Here is a 26280-nt window from a genome sequence, read left to right as displayed (position 1 = left end):
CGGACAATTTGCGGAATCGAAATTGGTGTCTTGCTTTGTTCGTGTTCGTGTTGATCGAACATCGATTAGAATTACAATTAGATTATAAATTAAATTACAAATTAAATCACAAGTTAGAATTACAAATGAATTACAAATTAAAATCACAAATTGAAATTGAAAGAGTATGATTCAGGACATGGAAGGACAAGAAATGAATCGATTTCATCAAATCTGCTGATTTTTATGTAACGTTCTATCTCCACGAACGACTTTGCGAAATCCAATAGCGATAATTATAGCAGTTTCTCCCTAATTCGCGCTCAGATTGCGCACAAAATTGGACAATTTGGAAAGAGACGATTATTCGAGCAAGGTTATATTTTATATTATATCTCGAGCAAATTCGAGCCTTGCTCGAATAATCGTATCTCCTCTTCCCAAATTGTCCATTTTTTGACATTATTTGTTTACAAATTACTGTACACGAAAATCTGCAGCTCGACAAAAGCAATCGAATAAAGAATTTTTCGAGTTATTCGAATAATGAATTTTTCAAATAACGAATTTCTCGAATTATTCGGATGAAAAATGATTCAAATTAAATATTATTCGAATTATCCGAACGAAAGATTATTCGAATAAAGAATTTCTTGAATTATTCGAATAATGAATTTCTCGAATTATTCAAACGAAAGATTATTCGAATAAAGTATTTTTCGAATAACGAATTTTTCGAATAACGAATTTCTCGAATTATTCGGATGAAAAATGATTCAAATTAAATATTATTCGAATTATCCGAACGCAAGATTATTCGAATAAAGAATTTTACGAATTATTCGAATAATGAATTTTTCGAATAACGAATTTCTCGAATTATTCGGATGAAAAATATTCAAATTAAATATTATTCGAATTAATCGAACAAATTTTTCGAATTGTTCGAATGAAAAATTATTCGAACAAAGAATTTTTCGAATTATTCGAATTATCGAATATTTCGAATTATTCGAATTATCGAATATTTCGAATTATCGAATATTTCGAAATCCCGAAATATATTTACGAATCCATGAAAGATGGCCTCGTTAAGCGATTGACCCCTTCGACGGCAAAGAAAGCCACGTGATAGCGATCGCACAATAACTATACCACGAATCAAAAACAAATGATCATTCTATCCGGAAGGAATCGTTCCGACCGCGGCGAAAGATCCGCGGTCTAGCAAACGAAAAATGCGACGAAAACACTGTCGCGCTTCGACAAAAATAAAAAATAAAATAAAACTCGCGGCACACTTACCAGACAGGCTGGCTAATGGTTTAACGGCCGCGACTATCGGGCGACAGGCATTACGAACACGTTCCCGGTCGCAATTTCGCGGCTCGCGTAGATTATTTCTATTAAGTGGTCGCGTCCTTGCGAAATCGTAAGTGGCGACGGGCGGGCGATAAACACGGCTCGCGTCGGGCCGCGTCGCGTCGCGTCGCGTCGGGGCCCCCTATGCATGGAAACCGGGGTTTCCACGGGGCCCGTCCAACCCGTAATTTAACGCCGGCTTGTCGCGTAATCGTGCCACGAGAGCATAAACGCTCCTAACGACCGGCTTCCTATCTCCAGCTGTGACGAGGCTCCCTCCGCGAGACACTGTCATCCGCCACCTAAAAATATTTAATCGGCCACCTGTAATTTTATCTGAACTTTGCGCGCCGTTACGGCGCGGCTTATCTTCCGCGTTGACATTTTATTCGGGGCCCCGCGACACCGTCGCCCGAATATGACCCGGTTTTACGCACACGGAAGGAATATCTTGCCGTGCCCGGACCGCTCCGAGATACCGTACGGCCGCATAAATTCTCCACCCTCCGGAGAGTATGTCGTCGATTATGGCTTATTAATGCCGAAGGCTTAAGCAACTGGCCGGCGAGGCCCCACCGGGCCCCGTAGCCTCGCCTCGACTCGCCTCGCCTCGACTCGCCTCGCCTCGTTCCGGACGCACACCGACCGCGGCCGCGGCTCGAACGACAGTTTTGCAACTCGCTTTAAACGCTTCTCGCAGAGTTTCATTTTATTGAAGCGGAAGCGTCGTGTCCGACGTGTCCCGTCAAATTTCCGCGGCGGTTTTTTAAAGCGTGCGCGTCGTTAAACGTATTTATTTACTTGTTTATTGGTGTCGCGAGGCGGGGCGCGCTCGATTAGCAGCCGCGTTACCGAGACGTCAACGCGGCACTTTCCTGAATCGGCGACAATTTTGTAGTTACTATTGCGTTGTTATTATTTCGAGGAGGGTTTTTTCTCTGGGAATTTCCTTTGTCGATCGCTTCATCTCGTTACGTATGTCAAGGTTATGTCACACTATCTACTATAAGGTTATTTCGACTATCGAAATCTTGATAACTGCATTTTATAATCTATTTTATTATATTATTATAATATATATTATAAGTATATTATAATATATTGTAGTAAGTGTATATTATATAATAATATAATAATAATAAAATAATAATAATAATAATAAGTATATTATAATGTGTTATAATATATAAATATAAATGCAGTATCATAAATGCAACAGCATATTGTAAAGAAAATGAGATTTGAAAGGCAATATAGTACATATTATGTGTTTTATTTCGAAATTATTTTCTTTACATCAGGGGTGTCAAACTCAAAAGCTAACTTGGGCCAAATAAACAATGCTTAACTTTAGGTGGGCCGCAAAAAAAAAATCAATGTTCATAGAAACAATTATTTTTATTTTGACTAGTACATTGTAATAAACACATATATAAAGTTAAATTATTGTTTACGTCCTGATACTTGACATCAAAAATGTTCATCTCGGGCCGTGAGTTTGACACCCCTGCTTTACATCGTTTCCGGAGCAGCGTGTTTTATTTTATAAAATTAACAATTACCAATAATATATTAAATATAAATAATATAAATAATGATTAATTATCATTACTAATAATAATAATACATAATGAACTGGATTAGTTGGCTTTTGACTCTTGTTTTTACATCTAAAAAAAGTTACCATCGCACATAAATAAATTCGTTACTTTATTGGTTATTCGGGGAATTTTTATCTGTTTTATTCTGGTCTGGTAAAATTTGAGAATACGATTTTGTTTTTACTAAAATTACAATTAAATAAACGAATTAATAAATAAATTAAATTCACATTATTTACAATTAAATTGCAAGTTAAATAGTCAGTCGCTACTTCTTACGCGCGGCGAGTATGCTCGTCGTGACGCGAAATACAGTAATGTCTCCCTTACTGACGCTCAGATTGTGCACAAAAATGGACAATTATTCGAGCCTTACAGCTCGTTTTTATAATTGTTAACAATTCGTAACTATACAAATAAGCCGCAAGTCTCGAACAATCGTATCTCCTCTTCCCAAATTGAACATTTTCGTGGACAATCTGAGCGTCAATTAGAGAGACATTAGCGCCGTTTCTCGACGACGAGTACAGTAATGTCTCCCTAACTGACGCTTAGATTGCGCACAAAAATGGATAATTTGGGAAGAAGAACAAGTATACAGTAATATTTCTCTTATTGACGCTTAGATTGCGCACAAAAATTAACAATTTGGGAAGAAGAACAATTTGGAATTTTATTCGAGCCTTGCGCCTCGCTTTTATAGTTGTTGAGAATCGGTAATTATAAAAACAAGGCACAAGACTCAAACTAATCGTATCTTCTCTTTCCAAATTGTCCATTTTCGTGCGCAATCTAAGCGTCAATAAGGGAGACATTACTATATACTCGTCGAACACAGCCAACTGTTGAAGAAAATTCGTCGTCCAACACGTTTCGCACTCGCGCGTTTCGAGACGAATCCACCGAACGTTTCCGTTTCTCGCGCCACGTACAAAAAACGCGTCTTTTCTCTATTTCTTTTTTGTTCTTCCGTTCGCGCTTACACAGCCCCGACGACGGCTCTCCTCGCCGCGTTCGCGAGGCGTCGAAGAAGACGCCGATTAGATAAATTATCGCGGATCCGTCGTTAAAAAATTCGTGTCCCGAAGGGAAATCACCGGTCGCCTGGGATCGTTCTCGCGGGGCGCGATGGAATGCCTCGAGATAAAACGTATCGACGTTTAGCATCGCCGGCAATCTCTCGCCGTAAATCATCTCGCGAATTACGCGAGCCGGAGAGATACGGCTTCCGAGATTCGCGCGAGTCGCTGCTGGCCGCGCGCGCGCGCACCGCCGCCGCTCCGGCCGGTAAATAACGCTTAATAAAGAACTGGATAACAGGTTGCAGGTGGGAACAAAGTTGCTCGCCGTTTCGAAATTGCTTTCGCGGGGCTACCTGTTTCCCGATAAACTTTAATTGGCCGTTCTTTGCTGACCCGTTTTCTCTGAAATCTTCCGCGGAAAGCAGCGGCGTTCTCCAACGTTCGCACGATGGAAATGCATTTTTCTCGCACTCGTGGAACGCGACGTAGGATGCGACGCGCAGGTTAGAGGAATGTAAACCGCACGTGAACGCGATTAACGCGAGAACGTTGCCGCGTTTTACGTTTCAATCGTCGGCTGACTCGTATTTCTCGTTGGTTTTAGAATCGTTTCGTTCGAACAACGACAGGTCAAATAAAAATAATTAAATAATGAAATATATTCGGACAAAAATATTCGTAGTTAATTTATCCCGTTATCCGCCAATGTCCCATTTTTTGGGACACTTTTTCCAATTTCTTTTCTGTTAAAAATTGCAACTTTTAAGTAAAATATTGGGAACATATTCAGGTTGTGAATCTAATAAAAAGTACAATTTAATTTTTCTTTTTTGGGTTTTTGAATTGCGGCAGGTAATGGGTTAAATACATTTGAATTTTTTAAGTTTCAATTTTATTAAAGCAGAGTTTCTCCGAGAATAAATTCTCTGGTTCATGATTCAACTACAATCAAATCGAATGATTGAAATATCAATCAGATATATCAGAAGAATTAGATATATTTCAATTATGAGTCTTTGTTGCATATTTCGATCATTCAATTTGAGTGGAGTCTAATTATGAATTGGAGCATATTTATTCTCGGAGAACTTTGCTTTAATTAAGCGTGGCAATATTGCTTAGATTTTAGTTTCTTGGAATTGCACATTTAATTGTAATTATTAAGTTATTATTATTATTACCATTATTATCTAGCAATATTTGCTAGGAACGTTTTTGTAATATCAAGAACCGTTAAAAAATACGATCTCTGTCGAATAAAAAAATTTCACGAAGACAGATTAGAAAAATAAATTCCTGTGATAAATCTTGTCACTTTTAATCGCACGTTGCCAGATCAATTGTCCGATTACGTTCGACTTTCGTGGACATTAACGAGTTCAGAAAACGTTCCAATACTAAACCGACTAATAATAAGCGACTAATAAAAATTGCCTCATAAAAATTACCACAGATAGAATTTATTCAGATTTCTCCCAATTTTCACAACAGCGCTTACCCGAATAAACCGACTAATAATAAGCGACTAATAAAAATTGCCCCATAAGAATTACCACAGATAGAATTTATTCAGATTTTCCACAATTTTGACAACAGCGCTTACCCGAATAAACCGACTAATAATAAGCGACTAATAAAAATTTCCTTATAAGAATTACCACAGATAGAATTTATTCAGATTTTCCACAATTTTGACAACAGCGCCTACTCGAATAAACCGACTAATAATAAGCGACTAATAAAAATTGCCTTATAAAAATTACCACAGATAGAATTTATTCAGATTTTCCACAATTTTTACAACAGCGCTTACCCGAATAAACCGACTAATAATAAGCAACTAATAAAAATTGCCTTATAAAAATTACCACAGATAGAATTTATACAGATTTTCCACAATTTTCACACAAGCGCTTACCCGAACAAAGAAGTACATTCGAACAATTCTTAATAAAAGCGTCTTTACGACTTCGATAATTATGAACCCAGAAACCGTGAAACCGGTGTCATTCGATCGACGATGATCGCGTCAGCGTCGACAACCAGCGAAAACAGCCGGCCAGAAGCCGAGCCGAAGATCCGGCGAGGGTTTAGCCTAGCGATCGGGTCTCGCAGCCCCCGGCGAATGGGCCTCGAAATCCCGAGTGCCGTCGGTTTCTTGCGATCGAGAAGGGGTCAGTCACTGTCGAAGGCCGGCGCGGCGATCGGGGTCCGATCGAGCGTGGATCGTTTTCGCTTTCTGATGAAAACGTCCGTCGAGGCGGTCGGCCGAGTGTCGATTGATCCGTCATTCCTTCATCATCGGCAAAAAGAGGGGCCCCCGGATGGACCCGGGGACCGATTGACACTCGTTTTGCCGTGGTTCGTGGTCCTCTTCCCACCGGCCCCCTCCCCACCCCACCCCCCGTCGCCCCCGCCTGCGCTCCGCGGCCGGTCCCCGCCGGCGGCGGGCCTCGGCCGGGCGGGGACGCGTATGAAAGATTAATTCGCAAAACGGGAACGTTTTGCCGGCTGTTTGGGGCCTGCAGGGACGCTGGAAACGGTAAGAAAGGCACGAAGCCCTCGCCGCAGCAGGACAAAGCGGCGGACGCGGCGGCAGGAAGGAAGACCGCGGGTGGTGCTCCAGGATCGGCCGGCAAGGAGATGGCCGAGGGTAATCAGTCGCCGCCGAAGGCGGAGGTCGACGACTCGCCGCTTCAACACGCCATGGATCGCAACAAGGAATGTGAGTACATTTACATTTTATTGCTTCCTTTTTGCGCGGCGCTGCGCCGCACCGCGCGGACCCACTTTGCCCCGCGCCCGCTCCGCGACGCTCCGCGCTGCTCTGCTCCGCTCCGCTCAGATCCGCTCTGCACCGTGTCGTCGCGCTTTACGACCCTTAAACTGCCAACTACCGATCCGAGTTCTTTGTCCTTCGGGCCCTCCGGCCGGATACATTCTCGCGTGTTTTCGTCAACCGATCCGCGCGCGATTCTCCCGCGAGCCGCGATTTTCTGGGATCCGAGCGCCGGTTTTTCGTACCCTTCGCGGTACGGCTCGATGCGAGATCGACGTCCTCTCCCCCCATTCCTCGTTACGGTACGAATCTCTTCGGGATTCGAGAGATTGTGTCGTTTCGGTGTCGATCGAGCACCCGGAATCTCGGTTTTGCTTGAGTCCGGTATATCGAGCGAGCGGATAATGAAGCGGCGTGGAAGGTGCTTCTGCCGCGAGCAGAGACGCTTGCTGCCGAGTTTTAGCTTCATTAAGTCGGCTTCCTAGGAAACGATTCAGCCGTTCCGTTTCGAAATCGGCGCGGCCGATCTCTTCGGTTCAGCGGCGAGCAGAGCGCGCGTTCGATTGGAGCGGCGCGACGGGCACGGCGTTTGCTGCTTTTTCATTATTTCTTGATTCGACGAGCTTGTGACGGAGAACGCGATGCTGTTCTCCAGGTGTACAGGTTTCGAGCATCGATTCCTTGAGCAATTGAGGGGTGCGTGTATATATGGTAATGTCTCTCTAATGAACGCTCAGATTGTCCACAAAAGTGGATAATTTGAGAAGAGGGGATACGATTATTATACCTCGCGGTTCATTTTTATAGTTACGAATTCTCAATAACTATGAAAACGAGCTACAAGGCTGGAATAATCGTATCCCCTCTTCCGAAATTGTCTATTTTTGTGGACAATCTGAGCGTCAGTTAGGGAGACATTACTGTATTAAATTGATGCATATGAAATCTAGGATTTGATTTACTTGCGAACGTTTGTCTCCCTGATTTCGTTATGCTTTTGTTTATGGCATAATCTCGATTATAGTCGTACCGTCCATTGCCAGAGTCGCGTTTCAACGAAGAAGATTTTCTCACAAGTGTTCCATTTTGTTATTTCTTTTGAATTTCGTAAGGATACGAATTCAACCGATGTTCGTGTAACTTTTTTATACGAGTATAAACTTGGTAATAATGCTGCGAAAGCTGCACGCAGTATAAAACAGGCGTTCGGGGAGAATACTGTTAACGATCGAAAAGTGCAGCGTTGCTTTGAAAATTTTCGGTCCGGTGATTTTTCCCTGGAAAATGAACCGCGTGGAAGGCTCGAAACGTCTGTGAAAAGGATGCTCCGGAAGCATCGGTGGAAACGAATGCGACCGGAGTAATTCGCTGCTCGTTCCTTCGAACCGGGGAGACAATTGCAGCCGAAAAGCACTGCCGGTGCATCGATGAAACGCACGAAAAATTGAAAATTATACGCCCGTCGCTTGTTAATCGACGTGGCCCGATACTTCTCCGCGACGACGCTCGGCCGCATACGTCGTACAAAACAATCGCGAAATGAAGTGAATTAAAATATGAAATTTTGCAGCGCCCAGCTTGTTCGCCGGATCTTTCGCCAACCGACTTTCATTTTTTTTAAACATTTAGAACAGTTTTCAAGGGCTAAACGGCATGAAAACGAAGACAGACTGAAAAATTCCATATCAGAGTTTATCGATTCTAAAGATCAGAATTTTTCTTTGAGACAGCCGTCGATGCGTTAAAATCTCGTTGGGAAAAGTGTATCGAAGCAAGCGGAGCATATTTTGATGAAATAAACAGCTTTTGAAAAGAGATATGCGGTTTTATATATTCGCTTAAAAATCCGATAATACATATTATTTTTCCTCAGCTTGGAGGCAATAACTATAAAAAGGAACCGCAAGGCTCGTATTCCCTCTTCCCAAGTTGTCAATATTTTTTCTCCAAGCTGAGGGAAAATTGGGGAGAATTTACTGTACTTGGATTAAGAAATTGACTCGATCAATCCCTACAAAAGAGTCTTTATTAATCTTTATTATCGATCATTTAATATTACGATTTCTTATAAAAATTTAATTTATTTTCGAGAAAATTTAATAATTTAATAGCTGGATCAATAATCGTAAATATTAATATAATATTGTATACAAAAAAAATACTTAATAACATCAAATATAAATATAATGAGTAAATTACTCATTTCATTATATAAAGATATTAATACAATAAATTGATCAACGAATAATATAATCCGCAGACTAATTACGACAGAACCAAAGAAATGCAATGCAAACGGTGAAAGTATTCGATGAAATTGAGAACGCTGTCACGTGATTCTCGATTCACCGGCGACGACGAAAGAAATAGTACAGTAATGTCTCCTTTACTGACGCTCAGATTATCCACAAAAATGGACAATTTGGGAAGAGGAGATACGATTATTCGAGCCTCGCGGTTTATTTTTGTAGTTATAAATTGTCCACAATTATAAAAACGAGCCGCAAGGCTCGAATAATCGTATCTCCTCTTCCCAAATGATTCAATTTAGTGGACAATCCGAGCGTCAGTAAGGGAGACATTACTGTACAGCGATTTCTCCCAAATTCGCGTTCAGATCGCGCACAAAAATGGACAATTTAGGAAGAGAAGATATGATTATTCGAGCCTTGCGGTTTATTGTTATAGTTATAAATCGTCCACAATTATAAAAACGAGCCGCAAGGCTCGATTAATCGTATTTCCTCTTCCCAAATTATCCGGACAATCCGAGCGTCAGTAAGGGAGACATTACTGTACAGCAATTTCTCCCAAATTCGCACTCACATCGCGCACAAAATTGGACAATTTGGGAGGAGGAGATTCGATTATTCGAGCCTCGCGGTTTATTTTTATAGTTATAAATCGTCCACAATTATAAAAACGAGCCGCAAGGCTCGAATAATCGTATCTCCTCTTCCGAAATTATCCATTTTAGTGGACAATCCGAACGTCAGTAAGGGAGACATTACTGTACAGCGATTTCTCCCAAATTCGCACTCAGATCGCGCACAAAAATGGACAATTTGGGAGGAGGAGATTCGATTATTCGAGCCTTGAGACTCATTTTTATAGTTACCGATTGTCAAGGTTATATTTTAGGTTATACAATTATAAAAACTAGATGCAGCGCTCGGACAATCGTATCTCCTCTTCCCAAATTGTCCAATTTTCGTGGACAATCTGAGCGTCGATTAGAGAGACATTATACTGTATATTCGAGCATCGATGTCACCACAGGGCAGCGTCGCCGCTGCATGGGAAAGCAATGGCGTAGCATACCGGTCTCCTGAATTACGCAACGCGGATAGCTGCATGGGACGTCGAAGCTGCACGGGACATCGGAGCAGCTTTCGCACGAGCGACCACGCATAATAACAGAGGCTCACGGGTATCGGAAGCGATCGTCGCCGCTGCCGCGGACCGTTAGCCGTTTTCATCGATTATTCCGGTCGTCGAAGACCGACACTTCCTCCTCGGTGCGCGCTGGAAGTCGACGTCGGGATCGAGCGACGTTTATCGGGGGCGTGGACGTGCCCGCGACGCAACGGGAAGCTTCGTTCTGTTTCTTTACGTCGGGCATCGGTCCTCGCGAGATGACCGATCCGCCGGGAAAAACAACCGGAGGAAGATCGTTCGACCGATTCGCAGCCAACGCGCTCCGATAATCGCGCTCTTTTACCTTTCGATGGGATTTTACCTTGTCGCGCTTTCTAGAGAAAGTCGTAATTACTCGTCCGTGCCTGTTGCAACGTCAAGGTATAAATGACGGTGTCTCGTCGTCGACGACGAGACAATTTTAATGAACCCTTTGCACTCGAAGCCATTTTAACTGTAAATCTAAAATGATTTTTCTGACCCTATTTTATATGACAGAGCGCATTTTGTGCGTGCGAATTTGAGTCTTGAGCCTTATACAACAGTTTATATATTTAACAATTTTTCAAATCTAAATTTTCTTGATGTAAGAATTATTTTGGAATGTGATATAAACGTTTTCTAGTGGTGCCTCGTGGTCACCAGTCGAGCGCAAAGGGTTAATCCAGTCTCAATTCGGGAAAATAATATGTATTATTAATTAATAATATGTATTAGGTTGGTGCGTATGAAATGTCGGATTTTTAAATATATATATATATATATATATATATATATATATATATATTTACAGTTAAAATGGCTTCGAGTGCCATAATTGTCCACAATTGTTCTCATAACAGTAAATTCTGTAGCATATTTTGATTAAATAAACAGCTTTTGAAAAAAGATACACAGTTTTATATATATATATATATATATATATAGATATATAACTGTTCAAAAGCTGTTTATTTAATCAAAATATGCTCCATAATTTACTGTTATGAGAACAATTGTGGAGAGTCTAAATAAATTCGGTCTTATAATTTTTACAGAACAACGCGCATTAGTCGCTTTTAATGATTTAGCTTGATTTAGTAGATTTAGCTTGTAATAAGTTGTTTGTAATAAGTTGTACATAATTACATAGTTACATGGTGCAAAGATATTCGCAATTTCTTCCGATGTCTCGACAGTTTCGTTTTCGAGTTAGTCGTTCCTGCGAAAAATTCATAAAATTAACTATTAAAAAAACTATTCAAAATTTATAAAATCTACAGCATAACTAGGGGGGACTGTGCACGGCGCTACCGTATATTACATCTGGCCCAGACAATTAACCCTTTGCTCTCGAATGGTAACTCTGAGGCACCGTTAAAATTTGTTACATCACGTTTCAAGATGATTGTTATATTAACAAAGTTTAGATTTAAAAGATTGCTAAGAGTGCAATTATTGCGCGAGTCCCAAGAGTCAATTCATGCGCATAAAATGCATTTTGTCACGTATGATAGAAATACTATAAGTTAGAAAAATAATCTTATATTTACAGTTAAAATAGCTTCGAGTGCAAAGGGTTAACCCATTATAATTGTAAATCTAAATGAACTTTTCTGACTTATAGTGTTTCCATTTTATATAATAAAGTTCATTTCATGCACATGAAATTGAGTTTTGTGACTCGTACAACAGTTAGACTTTTAACAATATATATATATAATATTATATAATATATAATAATATAATAATAATATATATAATATATTATTTATATATATTATTATATTATATATATATATATATATATATATAAGCTTTGATAATGTAAAAATTATTTTGGCAAAAATTTGGTAAAAATTATTTTAGTGGTCCTTTAGAGTCACCACTCGAGCGTAAAGGGTTAATAATTTCACTGGTGCATGCCTGCCTCGAACAAAGGACGCTTCCCCGGCGTCGTTCGGAGCGCCGGAAAGGAACGCGCGGTTCCACCCGCGTTTTTCGGCGCAGTCACCGGTAGAAGACGCCCGGGGTTAAAAATCTCCGAGGCATCTCGGGCCGCATAAAACGCGGTCCCGGCCGGAATTTTACGCGGTCGATTTTATAGCGGCCAGTCGAATCCGGCCAGGATCCGATCGTTTCCGCGGGACAGTTTTATCGGCGATCGAGGGAGCCGGCGACCGAAACGAGGCGGCGATCGGCCGCGCGATTTTGACACACGCCGGGTAAAAAACGCCAGAAACTGTTCGCCGACGCGGGGAGCTGGGCGAGAGGAAGAGAGGGAGACGGGAGAAATTTCCGAATACCGAATCGATAAGCCAAGAGCCGATGCGCGGCGAGTAACGAGCAGATGATTACACACGACCGATGCGAGCGTAATGGCGGGCGTTGGAAGGGAGCGAGACCGCGTTGCAAGGTGCGCTGAGAATTTCCAGGGCCTCAGGCCCTTTTCGCTATTGGTCGACTGTATCCCTTCGCCGAGGATTCTGTGCTCAACGCTGCATTGTTCGCGAAATTTTGGAACCTTTTTTCTTTGGAAAGTTCTTTGGAACTTCTTTCTTTGGAAAGTTCTTTGGAACTTCTTTCTTTGGAATGTTCTTTGGAACTTCTTTCTTTCGAAATGTTCTTTGGAACTTCTTTCTTTCGAAATGTTCTTTGGAACTTCTTTCTTTGGAAAGTTCTTTGGAACTTCTTTCTTTCGAAATGTTCTTTGGAACTTCTTTCTTTTGGAAAGTTCTTTGGAACTTCTTTCTTTTGGAATGTTCTTTGGAACTTCTTTCTTTGGAATGTTCTTTGGAACTTCTTTCTTTTGGAAAGTTCTTTGGAACTTCTTTCTTTGGAAAGTTCTTTGGAACTACTTTCTTTTGGAAAGTTCTTTGGAACTTCTTCCTTTTGGAATATTCTTTGGAACTTCTTTCTTTTTGAATGTTCTTTGGAACTTCTTTCTTTTTGAATGTTCTTTGGAACTTCTTTCTTTTTGAATGTTCTTTGGAACTTCTTTCTTTTGGTATATTATTTGGAACTTCTTTCTTTGGAAAGTTCTTTGGAACTTCTTTCTTTGGAAAGTTCTTTGGAACTTCTTTCTTTCGAAATGTTCTTTGGAACTTCTTTCTTTTGGAAAGTTCTTTGGAACTTCTTTCTTTTGGAAAGTTCTTTGGAACTTCTTTCTTTTCGAAAGTTAATTGGAATTTTCTTATGGAAAGTTCTTTAGAACTTCTTTCTTTGGAAAGTTACTTGGATCTTTCTTTTGGAAAGTTCTTTGGAACTTCTTTCTTTTCGAAAGTTACTTGGAATTTTCTTATGGAAAGTTCTTTGGAACTTCTTTCTTTGGAAAGTTACTTGGATCTTTCTTTTGGAAAGTTCTTTGGAACTTCTTTCTTTGGACCTTTCTTTTGGAAAGTTCTTTGGAACTTTCTTTCGGAATGTTCTTTGGAACTTCTTTCTTTGGAAAGTTCTTTGGAACTTCTTTCTTTGGAATGTTCTTTAAAACTTCTTTCTTTTGGAATATTATTTGGAACTTCTTTCTTTGGAAAGTTTTTTGGAACTTCTTTCTTTGGAAAGTTCTTTGGAACTTCTTTCTTTCGAAATGTTCTTTGGAACTTCTTTCTTTCGAAATGTTCTTTGGAACTTCTTTCTTTCGAAATGTTCTTTGGAACTTCTTTCTTTTGGAAAGTTCTTTGGAACTTCTTTCTTTTGGAAAGTTCTTTGGAACTTCTTTCTTTTCGAAAGTTACTTGGAATTTTCTTATGGAAAGTTCTTTGGAACTTCTTTCTTTGGAAAGTTACTTGGATCTTTCTTTTGGAAAGTTCTTTGGAACTTCTTTCTTTGGACCTTTCTTTTGGAAAGTTCTTTGGAACTTTCTTTTGGAAAGTTCTTTGGAACTTTCTTTTGGAAAGTTCTTTGGAACTTTCTTTCGGAAAGTTTTTTGGAACTTTCGAAAGATTCAAAAGGCATTTATATTTTGGTGATTAATAATAAAATATTCATTCTAGCGTTATTTTTAGATAAAGTAATCGTTACTGTGATAAAAAATATCGAGATACACTGTCGCTATCATCTGTTCTCAAATATTATTTATTAACGCAGTATTTGGCGCACGCTTTTGCTATGTGTGTACATTACTGCGGTGCTCTTTACTATTTGAGAGCCCTACCAGTCGCTCTTAATTTCCGGTATGTTTATTATCGACCCTGGTATAGCCTGTCCATTTTCAACCACTGTTATTATCGTTAGATGTAAATTCAAGCCTTTCAGCAGTCTGATTAAATCACTGGCTACTGATAATTTAATAAAAGGATTAATCTTGACCAGCATGAAAATTTTTCTTTTTAATTGACTCTTAAGACATTTAAAACGAATTCTCTCGTGGAATTATGAATAAATTTGTTGACGATTACCGTGACTTCAGGAGTAATTTTTACATTAAATCATTGCACATAATAATATAATAACTAGACCGCGAATGTTTATTCATTTATGGCAGGTACAGATTTTTGAAACGCAAGAAAACGAATAAATTAACAAGATCCCGTACCATTTTTCTCTTCTTTACCCCCGGAGTAATTTTTTAGTTAACGAGAAACGCTTTCGTTGAACTATATATATATATATAAAAGCGAATGTTCTAAAATAACGTTTACATATGAGAATTTATATTTGCAATAATATTATGTTGACATGTGGTGAATCTATTCGTTACATTTAAGGGATTATACCGTTGTAATCTAAAATTATTATAGTCTCGAATTAACCCTTCGCACTCGAAGCCATTTTAACTCCAAATCGAAAATATAGTTTTCCCAACTTGCAATATTTCCATTTTAAATGAATCATTGTTGGAGCATTTTATGCATATCGAATTGAGTTTCGTGCATCATGCAGCAATTACACGTTCCACAGTTTTTTAATATTGACTTCGAAACGTGACGTAAGAGTTTTCAGAGATGCCTCGGAGTCATCGCTCGAGTGCAAAGGGTTAATTCAATAGCTGATAGGTTTTTATATTTTTATAACAATCTTATGCGATTCAAAATGTAAATGGATTCGGAAACTGCTCGAAAACGATGTAAGACTAAACCTACCGCGGTCAAAATGACCGATTTTTTATTTTACGACACTAGAAACTTTGGAGACTTCTTCGTGGAAAATGATCGAATAAATTATATTATTGAAACAAGTCTCATAATTAAAACTTTCCAAAATCCAAGTGAATTCTATCTTTTCACTCTATGATCGAATAAATTATATTATTGAAACAAGTCTCATAATTAAAACTTTACAAAATCCAAGTGAATTCTATCTTTTCACTCTATGATCGAATAAATTATATTATTGAAACAAGTCTCATAATTAAAACTTTACAAAATCCAAGTGAATTCTATCTTTTCACTCTATGATCGAATAAATTATATTATTGAAACAAGTCTCATAATTAAAACTTTTCAAAATCCAAGTGAATTCTATCTTTTCACTCTATGATCGAATAAATTATATTATTGAAACAAGTCTTATAATTAAAACTTTACAAAATCCAAGTGAATTCTATCTTTTCACTCTATGCTCGAGAATAAATTATATTATTGAAACAAGTCTCATAATTAAAACTTTACAAAATCCAAGTGAATTCTATCTTTTCACTGTTATGAGTCGATGCACGCTAATCATCATTACAGGTCGGTTGATTTAGTGTTGAACGAATTTAGTCTCACTGCCGTCGTAAAACCGTCGACACCGCCTGCGATAAAACATAAAATCGACGCGAATTTTATTTATCGGTCAGCGAGAATACCGATTGCAATAAATACGGGCCGGCGGGGGGGAGGGGGGAGGGCAAAATGTGTACACGAATTTCGGGTGCTGCCGATCCGAGGACGACAGAAACCGTGGCTGTCGCGCATCGAACAAAGTTATACCGACCACCGGCGCGAGCAGGACGTAACATCGGTCGGGACATCGGTCCGGGCAACACCGTGGAACAACAATACAGCGGCGGGCGTGCAATAACTCATCGCGGAGACCGCGAGGCGGCCGCACGCAACAAGGCTATCCCCAGCGCGAGACAACGGCTGCCCGAAAATTGATTTCACCTCGGGCAAAAGGGGACCGAGGGACAGATAGCTTTTTACCAGCGAGCATACGCGCGGTCCCCCGCGGCACGCGAACTCGCCGCGCGCTATGGGGCAATCGCGCGCCAAACGCGGTAAAAAAAAGTCATTTTACAAAAGCGTGCTTGCGTAGCGGGGGAAATTTTTATCGGCAATTCAACCGGTTAGCTGTGTTCGACGAGTATACTCGTCATGGAGAAACGGCAGTATTCTGTGTCACGACGAGTATACTCGTCGCGCGTAAGAAGTAGCGACCATCGGCTATTTAAATTGTAATTTTAAGGAAAAGAAAAACGTATTCTCAAATTTCAAGATGTTCAGAATATTTTCAGGCCGATCCTGCACGAAGTTGTTTACATTGTTGTAAAAATAAAATTAGAAAAGTATCACGGTATTGGTGTTCGACGTGCAAAGTGCCATTATATTGGGTTGGCAACTAAGTAATCGCCGATTTCAGTTATAGATGTCTCTCACTCCCATTTTTATGATATCCGTAAATGTTATATTATAAAATTATTATTATTATTATTATTATTATGTTATTTTTTATTATCCGTGAATATTAGCAACTGGACAAATTGAATGCAGCGGTCAAGGAAAAGCGACCAGAATTGGTCGATCGTAAAGGTGTCATTTTCCAGCAGGACAATGCTAGGCCGCACACGTCTTTGTCCACTCGGCAAAAATTGATGGATATTGGTTGGGAATCGATGTTACACCCACCATATAGTCCTGATCTCGCGCCATCGGATTACCACTTATTTCGATCCCTGGACAACTCCCTTCGTGGTAAAACTTTTAATGATGACGACGCTGTAAAATCTCGCTTAACTCAGTTTTTGGCCGAAAAGGATCAGACTTTCTACGAGCGTGGAATTTTCAAGTTGTCAGAGAGATGGCAAAAGGTCATCGAACAAAATGGAAAATACATTACAGATTAATCTTCATTCCAAGTAAAAAAAATTTTTTATTTCATTGAACAAATCGGCAATTACTTAGTTGTCAACCCAATATATTGTTCCTTGCTTTGCTAAATACCGCTCTCTCTACAGCAGCAATTTGAATTTTTAACTTTTGTAAGTATTCGATTATCCCTGGGTTTATCGTTCATTATGTATATGGTATATGTTAACGTCAAATGAATAAGTAAATATTAGTAATAAAATTGTTAATTTTATCAAATAAAACCGTCTTTTTGATCCAATATTTTAACAGCGACACTTACATTGTGTTCGACGAGTATACTCGTCGTCGCTTGATTCTCGCGACACATGTAGGTGCGCGCTCTGAAATGGAGGCGCCACAGCTAACTGGTTAATTAAACGTACGAGCCGTAGTGTGTATTATGTATTGTGACTACGTGGCTCTGAAGTAGCTAATCTCAAAATCACCTGGAATTAAAATCGTCAATTGCGAGCTCTTCGTTTATTTTGCAAATTAAATGACAAATGATGGAAACACGTTTATCTGTGTTGGATGTACTTAAATTGTACAAAATTAAACTTTCGTGTCTCTGATATTTTCTGAGTTATACCTAATGGAGTGTGTAACATTTTCATTTCATTTTTTAAATATGAACGCGGTGTTAATTTTTTTATCAAATTTTAAAGAGTGAAATTCTACCTTTCTGGTGAGAAAAACATTGACTGCTACCGGCTGCCGTTGCGGAGGCTACAGATGTAAACATTGGCTCCGGCATATGCGAGACATATGTTTCTTGCAACTTTCCTGTTCAGTCGATATTGTTTTGTGCTATATAAAATATAATACATTGATATATTATAATAATACTAATTTAAACGTGTATTATCTATATATTATAATATATTATATAACGTGTTAATAATGTAATATAATATAATATAATATAATATAATATAATATAATATAATATAACGTGTTTATCTATATAAACTTCACCTATTATTTAAAATGTCAGTATACTTATAATACTTAATAATACTTGCAAAATATAATTTTCAAGAAAACAAACGTTTCAAAATTATGATACCGTGAATTTACTAATTATTTTAAAGAAAGGAAATGTACGAAGAATGTCGCCTACAAATTTATTAATTATTTAAAAAAAGAGGGAATGTACGAAGAATGTCGCCTACAAATTTATTAATTATTTAAAAAAAGAGGGAATGTACGAAGAATGTCGCCTACAAATTTATTAATTATTTAAGAAAAAGGGAATTTTTATACCACTGTATTATCAGCTAAACCGTCCACAAAATTTTGAAGACTTTAATGGACTACAAATAAACATTTAATATTTCAAATGAAATATTTGAATATTTGATTTGGTATTTAAAAAGAATAAAATATAATGATAGCATGTGAAAACAGTGTGTTACGTAATCGCATAAGTGACGTAGCGTGAGGACAGACTAAAAAAAAAATAAACGAAATGTGTGCTCGAACTGTATAAAATTAAGAAGTATGTTAGACACGCATGATCTCAGACATGTTTTTTACCGCGTTTGTCGTGCGTCCGCCCCACAGAGCGCCGGCCGCATCGGCCGCTAGGACGGCCGATCGTATAATACGCTCGAGCCGGCGACGCGGACGTCCCCTGCGGCGCGTTTGTTCCGCGTGTCCCCGGCTCCGCGAACCACGAATCGCGGGCGTCTCGCGTGTAAACGCCGCTAGATCGATTCGGCGGGATCGTTAAAACCGCGGGGATCGAAACGCGCTGTCTTCGGATCGCAATTCTATAGAGTTTATCGGATCCCCTTTGCTTCTTGCGACGGACCGAGCGGATTCCTCAACTTTCTTCCTTCGATGGACCGCCTCTGGAGAAGCCATTCGATCACGTGGCTTCGTCGATTTCTTCGTAATTTTTTTTTTCATTTCACGTATATACTTGCGCTTTGCATGGAGCTGTTTTTAATTTCAAGTCAATGCAGATTTTAACGCAATTAAATTATTATTGTTGTTATAATATAATAATAATATATTATAATATACAGATACATGCAATGCAGATTTTAACGTAATTAAATTATTATTATTATTATTATATAATAATAATATATTATAATATATTATTAATTAAATTAGTAATAATATATTATAATATACAGATATACATACAATGCAGATTTTAACGCAATTAAATTATTATTATTATTATTATATAATAATAATATATTATAATATATTATTAATTAAATTAGTAATAATATATTATAATATACAGATATACATACAATGCAGATTTTAACGCAATTAAATTATTATTATTATAATATAATATCATTATATATAATATTAATATTATTATATATAATATAATATTATAATATTCTTATTATAATATAATTTAGATTTGTGAAAAGAAAAAAAAGACATTCTCGTGGCGAGATCGAAGTCCGGATGAAAAATCTGTTGATAGCGACATTTGTTACTAGAACTGTTATTGATAAACTGCAGATTTTATGCATTTATAGAAAATATTGAGTAGATAACATGCAAAATATTAAATATCTTTAAAGCGTACAAAAATTCAATCGTATTAATTGTAACCCGATTAAATGATTAAAAACAGTAATTAATATAGTATTATTAGTACTATTAACACTAGATTTACGGAACCCGTCAAAATGACGGGTCCCTAATTTTTTAATTTACGATTATTCATGTCGTAAAGATAGATTTATCTGTTATTTATCTTAATGCTACAATATTCTTATTAATGTTAAAATATATTTATTATATTTAATGTTACAATAATGCTTGTTAAAGATCAGAATAAATGTCTTATTGTTACTTTTACAAACTAATATAAAACAGCTGTTTTTTGGGCTAGCGTTAAAGCGTTTAAGAATGTAGTTGCATTAATTGCAATAATTTAAATGATAAAGAACAGAAATCAATGTAGTATTATTAGTACTATTTATTAATGCAGTAAATTCTCCTTAAAAATTCTTCGAGCCTCGCGACTCGTTTTTATAGAAACTCAAGGCAGTCGGCAAAAACTGAACTGTTTTTATTTCCAATTTTTTCCCACTCGCACCCAAACAGACCGTTCCGTGTCGTCTTCCGGGAATTCTCGTCGCGTGTCGCATTACACGCTTCACCGACTCCGTCGAACCTTAGCATCGACGTAGCAATAAGTCACATAGGCGTAGCAGTAGGACAAAAAATTTCTCAGGAACCCAAAATTGTCAAAAATTTCGCATTTCCGGGAGAAAGTATTCTATCTAGCTTCTAGAGCTTGTAGATTTCTGCAACGTTGCTTGAGATAATATCCAGAACAAGCTTAGACGTTTGCAATAAGTCACATAGGCGTAGCAGTAGGACAAAAAAATTCTCAGGAACCCAAAATTGTCAAAAATTTCGCATTTCCGGGAGAAACTATTCTATCTAGCTTCTAGAGCTTGTAGATTTCTGCAACGTTGCTTGAGGAAAATATCCAGAACAAGCTTGGACATTTGCAATAGGTCACATAGGCATAGCACTAGCACATAGAAATTCACAGCAACCCAAAATTGCCAAAAATTTCGCATTTCCGGGAGAAATTATTCTATCTAGCTTCTAGAGCTATCAGATTTCTGCAACGTTGCTTGAGGTAATATCCAGAACAAGCTTGGACGTTTGCAATAAGTCACATAGGCGTAGCACTAGCACAAAGAAATTCACGGCAACCCAAAATTGCCAGAAAATTCGCATATCTGAGAGAAACTATTGTATCTAGCTTCTAGAGCTTGCAGATTTCTGCAGCGTTGCTTGAGATAATATCCAGAACAAGCTTGGACGTTTGCAATAAGTCACATAGGCGTAGCAGTAGCACATAGAAATTCTCAGAAAGCCAAAATTGTCAAAAATTTCGCATTTACGAGAAAAACTATTGTATCTAGCTTCTAAAGCTTTCAGATTTCTGCAACGTTGCTTGAGATAATATCCAGAACAAGCTTGGACGTTCTCAAACGTCGCATGGTCGACCGTCGCACCGAGATCGCCGCGTTAAGGGTTTAATCCGGGGCCCCGTGGAACGCGTGGTCAGGCATCGTTCGAGTGAATTTTATCGATTCCGTGCCCACACGGGCCCGAGTCGCGGATCGACCTTAAATTACTCGGTCTCGAGCCGTGGCGAGCCGAGTCGAAATCGAAGTCGTCTCGAAGTTTCGAGTCACACCACAGGCCTGCGGACGTACTTCGACGCTTGGGCCAGGATAACGTTCGACGCTTGGAGCGAAAAAGAGGCGAGCGAGGGGGCGGCGCGAGAAGAGAAACGGCCGATTCGAGGGCGACGGGAGCAGAAAGACAGAGAGAGAGAGAGAGAGAGAGAGAGAGAGAGAGAGAGAGAGAAAGAGAGAGAAAGAGAGAGAAGACGAGGGATACTCTCGGTATAGTCTCGCTATAGTCTCGAATCGGCCCGCACCCTTCTGCCGGCAGAATTTACGATTGTCCACGCGAAAGCGTAGGTAATCGTCGATGATATCACCGTTATAAATAGGCACGCCTCCTGTCTCCCGTATATTTATACCCGCACACAGAGCCGCGACACGGCGTGCACCTACCTGTCCGCACGAATATTCGCGCGTGTTCCCCCTCTCCGCCCCGCCCGCTGCCTCTCGTTCGCCTTCCCCCACTCCCTCTCTTCGCTCGCTCGCTCTGTCTCGCTCGCGCACGCCGCCGCTCTTTCTCCCTTTCTCTTTCTCAAGTATCACACCGTCGCGGAGCGCAATCGTTGCCGTGCGGCAAGGTGTGCGCGCGCCGCATACACAGGTGGCCGGCCGCGGTTTTTCAACCGTGTGCTCGCCTCGTCCACACGCGGCATTACAGCCGGATTGCAATGTCGGAATTACGGGGGCACCGGGGACGGCCCACGGAGACCGTTTTCACGCGGGAAAAGCTCGTTCCGGGCGCATTCTAGCTGGCGGTGACCGTGGGTGAGATTCCCGTTGGCGGCGATGGAACGTGGCTGCGCGGCCACGATAAGGACAATGGAAGGCCGTGGAGAATGAAAGTACGATAAGCCGAGAGCGACCCGGGCCCGTGGGTCCCGTGCACCGCGCCGCGAAGGCCCCGGAGACGGAGACACGAGCGGGCTCGTGGCAGTAAATAGATTCGGGAAGACGTCGGCTCCACGCTCGGGGCTGCCTCAAGAATGGCGAATTTATTGATGGACTCGGCACTGTCGAGTCGGCTTGTAGACGCAAAAATCTGGACATTTATATATTACTATATTATATATTATATTAATATATAATTATATAATATATATATATATATATATATATATATATATATATATATATATATATTATATTTATATATTATATTTATGGTCTATTGTGGCAGTTATAGATATAGACTGATTTTATGCATTTAGATAAAAAATCTTTGAAACGTGAACGGGTTATTCATGTGAATTTTATCCGCATAGAAAATTCGATTGGAACTAAACTAGAAAGAGCTAAAGTATAGGTAATGCCGTTAAATACTTGAATGAAATATTTGTTAAGGGGATAAAATTATAAAAAAATAAAATCCTAGGAGGAAAAAAGATATGCATATATTAAAAAAATGAATTGATCAAATATAAAACAAGGACTTAGTATTGTTCAGTCTGCTTGTAGACGCAAAAATCTAGACATTTGTGTTACACTGGAGTCAATTGGATGAAGAAAGTGCAAATATATTCGTAATAATGCTTCGTTGAAAAGATGTAAGATTGATATGATATTTATGGTTTATTGTGGCAGTTACAGATAGACTGATTTTATGCATTTATGTAAAAAATCTTTGAAACATGAACGGGTTATTTTTGTGAATTTTATCCGCATAGAAAATTCGATTGAAACTAAACGGAAGAGCTAAAGTGTAGGTAATGTCGCTAAATACTTGAATGAAACGTTTGTTAAGGAGATAAAATTCTCAGATAAATATTAACAAAACTAAAGGATCCTAGAAGGAGAAAATATGCATTTATAAAAAATATGAATTGATCAAATACATATTACGTTCTAAGATCATTTTTATATAATCGAAGCTTAAATTTTAAACATTATTAAAAGTGTAACTGTTGTATGAATCGCGAGACTCAATTTCGTATGCATAAATTGCACTTTGTCCTACAAAATGGACATACTGTAAGTCGGAAATATTATTTTAGATTTACAGTTAAAATGGCTTCGAGTGCGAAGGGTTAACAAATATGACTTTGGTTAGATGAATACAGGGTGTCCAAAAAGATGAAAAAGTACAATGTAAATTCGTGTTCGAAAATGTATAAAAAGATGTTGAAATCGTTGAAAAGATATAATCTTTTAAATATATTTATGATTTATTGTGGCTGTTATGATGTATTGTGTAAATTTCATGCCCATAAAAAATTCAGTTAAAGCTGAACGAAAGAGCTAAACTACAAGTAATACCGCTAAATACTTGAATAAAACATTTGTAAAAGGGATAAAAATTTTAGTCAAACGTCAACAAAACTGAGCGATCCCATAAAGAACAAGAAAAACATGCATTTGTACCAAAAATGAATCGATCAAATACAAAACAATAACATCCGAAGCATTTAAAGATGCCGTTGAACTAGTTTTCGAGTCATTAAAATAACTATGAAACGAAGCAAGATCTACGCGGCTTCGATATCCCATAATCAGCGCGAACAATTTTCATTTAGCACAAAGATCCGTGCTCGAGCTCGATGATATATAGCTAATTCGTTTAGTCTCAATTGAACTATTCTACACGACTAAAATTTACAAAAATAATATGTAAACGTCCTTCTTTTTACCGTCCGTCTTTTTACGTTTCGCAAGCTCGCGCATACCACGCGCGCGTAAAGATCCACGGTCTCGGCGTACAACAACGGCCGACCGAACCGAAGTTCTCACACTTCCCAAATTCCAGCAAGTCCTGTAGAAATTGATCGCGACACGTTCAGGGAACCGTTTAATTGGATTCACATTCGTCGCCGACGCTTTCCCCGTGTCCCCGACACAGGTGTTCGGCTAATGACTCGGGTGCAGCGCGTTCCACGCTGCCGAAAATCGGTAGAACAAGCGTAGTCGGGACGCCTCGGCGAGGCGACCGTCTTCCGTTTCGTTAGAGAAACCTGCGCGTTAATCGCGGCCGGGCCCAATTAGTCGTCGGCCATTACGAAATTCGTTTCCCCGGCCGGTGGAAACGTCTGCGGCCGGCCGGCCGGCTCTCGGACGCGAGGCGTTCGATTTCCTTGGAGCGGGACGAGCCGAGAGGCCGGACAAAAACAGGCTCTCCGAGGCCTGTTGTAATGGAAAACGGGCCCCTCCCCCCCTCTCCGTCCCTGTCGCGTGGGACGTTTCATTAATGAAGATGTCTCATTAAGCGTCCGAGAGAGCTCGAGGTTATCGGCTGTCCGCCGCGCCGGCCGCCGGCCGCCGCCTGGAAACCAGGCCTTCACCGGGCCCCGCCGCATAATTCCGACATAATTTTCCATTACGAAATCCGGCGCGCTACCCGCCACGGTAATGAGTATATTTTCGGGGAGTCGTTGTCCCGCTTGTAGCCGCGGCCGATAATTACCCGCGCAACGACGACGCTCGCCGGTTATTAAGCCGGGCCCGGCCCGACCGGGCCCCACGCGCGCGCGCGCGCGCCTGCTCGGCTCGCGGCAAGAAACGCGGACCGTGCCGTACCGTGTTCGGGGCCTCGTTCGCAGTTCTCGCTTTGGCATTTAAGGAAATTTTAGAATACCGCCGCGCGCGAACGGTTCTGCGTGCAGAGGGCGCCCCGGGGAATCCGGGCGCCGCGGCCCGCGGCGGGCCCGATCTCGCTAAACCAGCCGGAATCCTGTTTTTTAAAGGGACTCGCCGCTGGAACGTGGGCCCGCCGAATGCCGGAATCGAGTCGTGTGCCGGCCCTCTAGGGAAATTAGGATCGACGATCGCTTGTTCGTGCTTCGGACGAGCCTCGGAGATGATTGTCTCTCGTCTTTTGCTAGAAAACAATGGCTGAATTCCGTTGTCACGCGTCGGTTGCTTGCAACGGGAACCGCATTGACATTTCCTTTTGTTCTGAATCATCTGAACCGATTATAAATAGACTATAAACAGAAGGTTAACTCATTCGGATGATTGAAAACAGAGCGAAAACAAAGCATAATGCATCGTTCAAGAAAGAAAGCTTAGATGCTTTCATGATAAAAGGGTGTAGCTGAAATATAACATTGTCAAGACATGAGCAGAATTTAATAGCATAGTTATATAGCATATATTATAGCATATATATATTATATTATACATATATTTATATATATTTATATATTATATTATACATATATTTATATATATTTATATATTATATTATACATATATTTATATATATATATATATATATATTATATTATACATATGTATTATATTATACATATATTTTCAGTTTGTCAAAATAATTGGAAGAAAGAATTTATTATTATTTAACTCGTGTTTCTCGCGATCACCTTGTATAATAACATTTTTATTTTGCATAAACCGTGGCAGTCGAGTTTTACAACTATTTATTTATTTTTGGCTAACTATTAACTGATCAACTATTTTAACCAACTAATTACTTATTTTATAACTATTTATATAATACGATCAAATTGTTTAATCCTTGAAACAAGATTAAGGTCGCTGTTTCCTGTTTCGTCTAACTCATTTTCGTCACAAATGCATAAAATCCGCTGTCTAATTGTCAGATTATAAAGCATAATTATGAATATAATAGAATGTGAAGGTTAATGTTGCGAATTAATGCGGTTAAATGTCACGTTCGACTAATGATTTCAATGAATGGCCAGGAACTATTGCCACAGTGCAGATATTTTCACATTTAACCCGCCGCTGCCTCTGTTTAAATAATTGTCAGTGAAAAAATATCAATGTTATCGAGACTCAAAAATTTGAGAGCGCAATTTGTACCTTCTAGTACATGGTTTTCTTTATTAGAGCTCGGTATCTCATTTCCAAGTATATCGAATTAATCGTTAATTCCACATTTTCGAGGAAAAAATATGCGTCACATTAAATTATCCCAGCGAAGGGATAATT

At 39.4% G+C, this 26280-nt stretch overlaps 1 protein-coding gene across 3 annotated transcripts in view; it reads left to right on the top strand.

The window, feature by feature from the left end:
• LOC117223653 (uncharacterized) overlaps nt 1-26280 on the top strand; it is a 697320-nt gene that overhangs the window by 460165 nt on the left and 210875 nt on the right. For all 3 annotated transcript variants that reach the window (XM_076519266.1, XM_076519267.1, XM_076519268.1), the window contains exon 4: nt 6493-6689. In XM_076519266.1, the coding sequence (XP_076375381.1) occupies nt 6493-6689 (197 nt within the window). The remainder of the gene's footprint in view (nt 1-6492; nt 6690-26280) is intronic.

The sequence above is a fragment of the Megalopta genalis genome, chromosome 1 (genome assembly GCF_051020955.1).
Source record: "Megalopta genalis isolate 19385.01 chromosome 1, iyMegGena1_principal, whole genome shotgun sequence".
Taxonomy (NCBI): Eukaryota; Metazoa; Arthropoda; class Insecta; order Hymenoptera; family Halictidae; genus Megalopta; species Megalopta genalis.
This window is presented reverse-complemented; position numbering and strand designations above follow the sequence as displayed.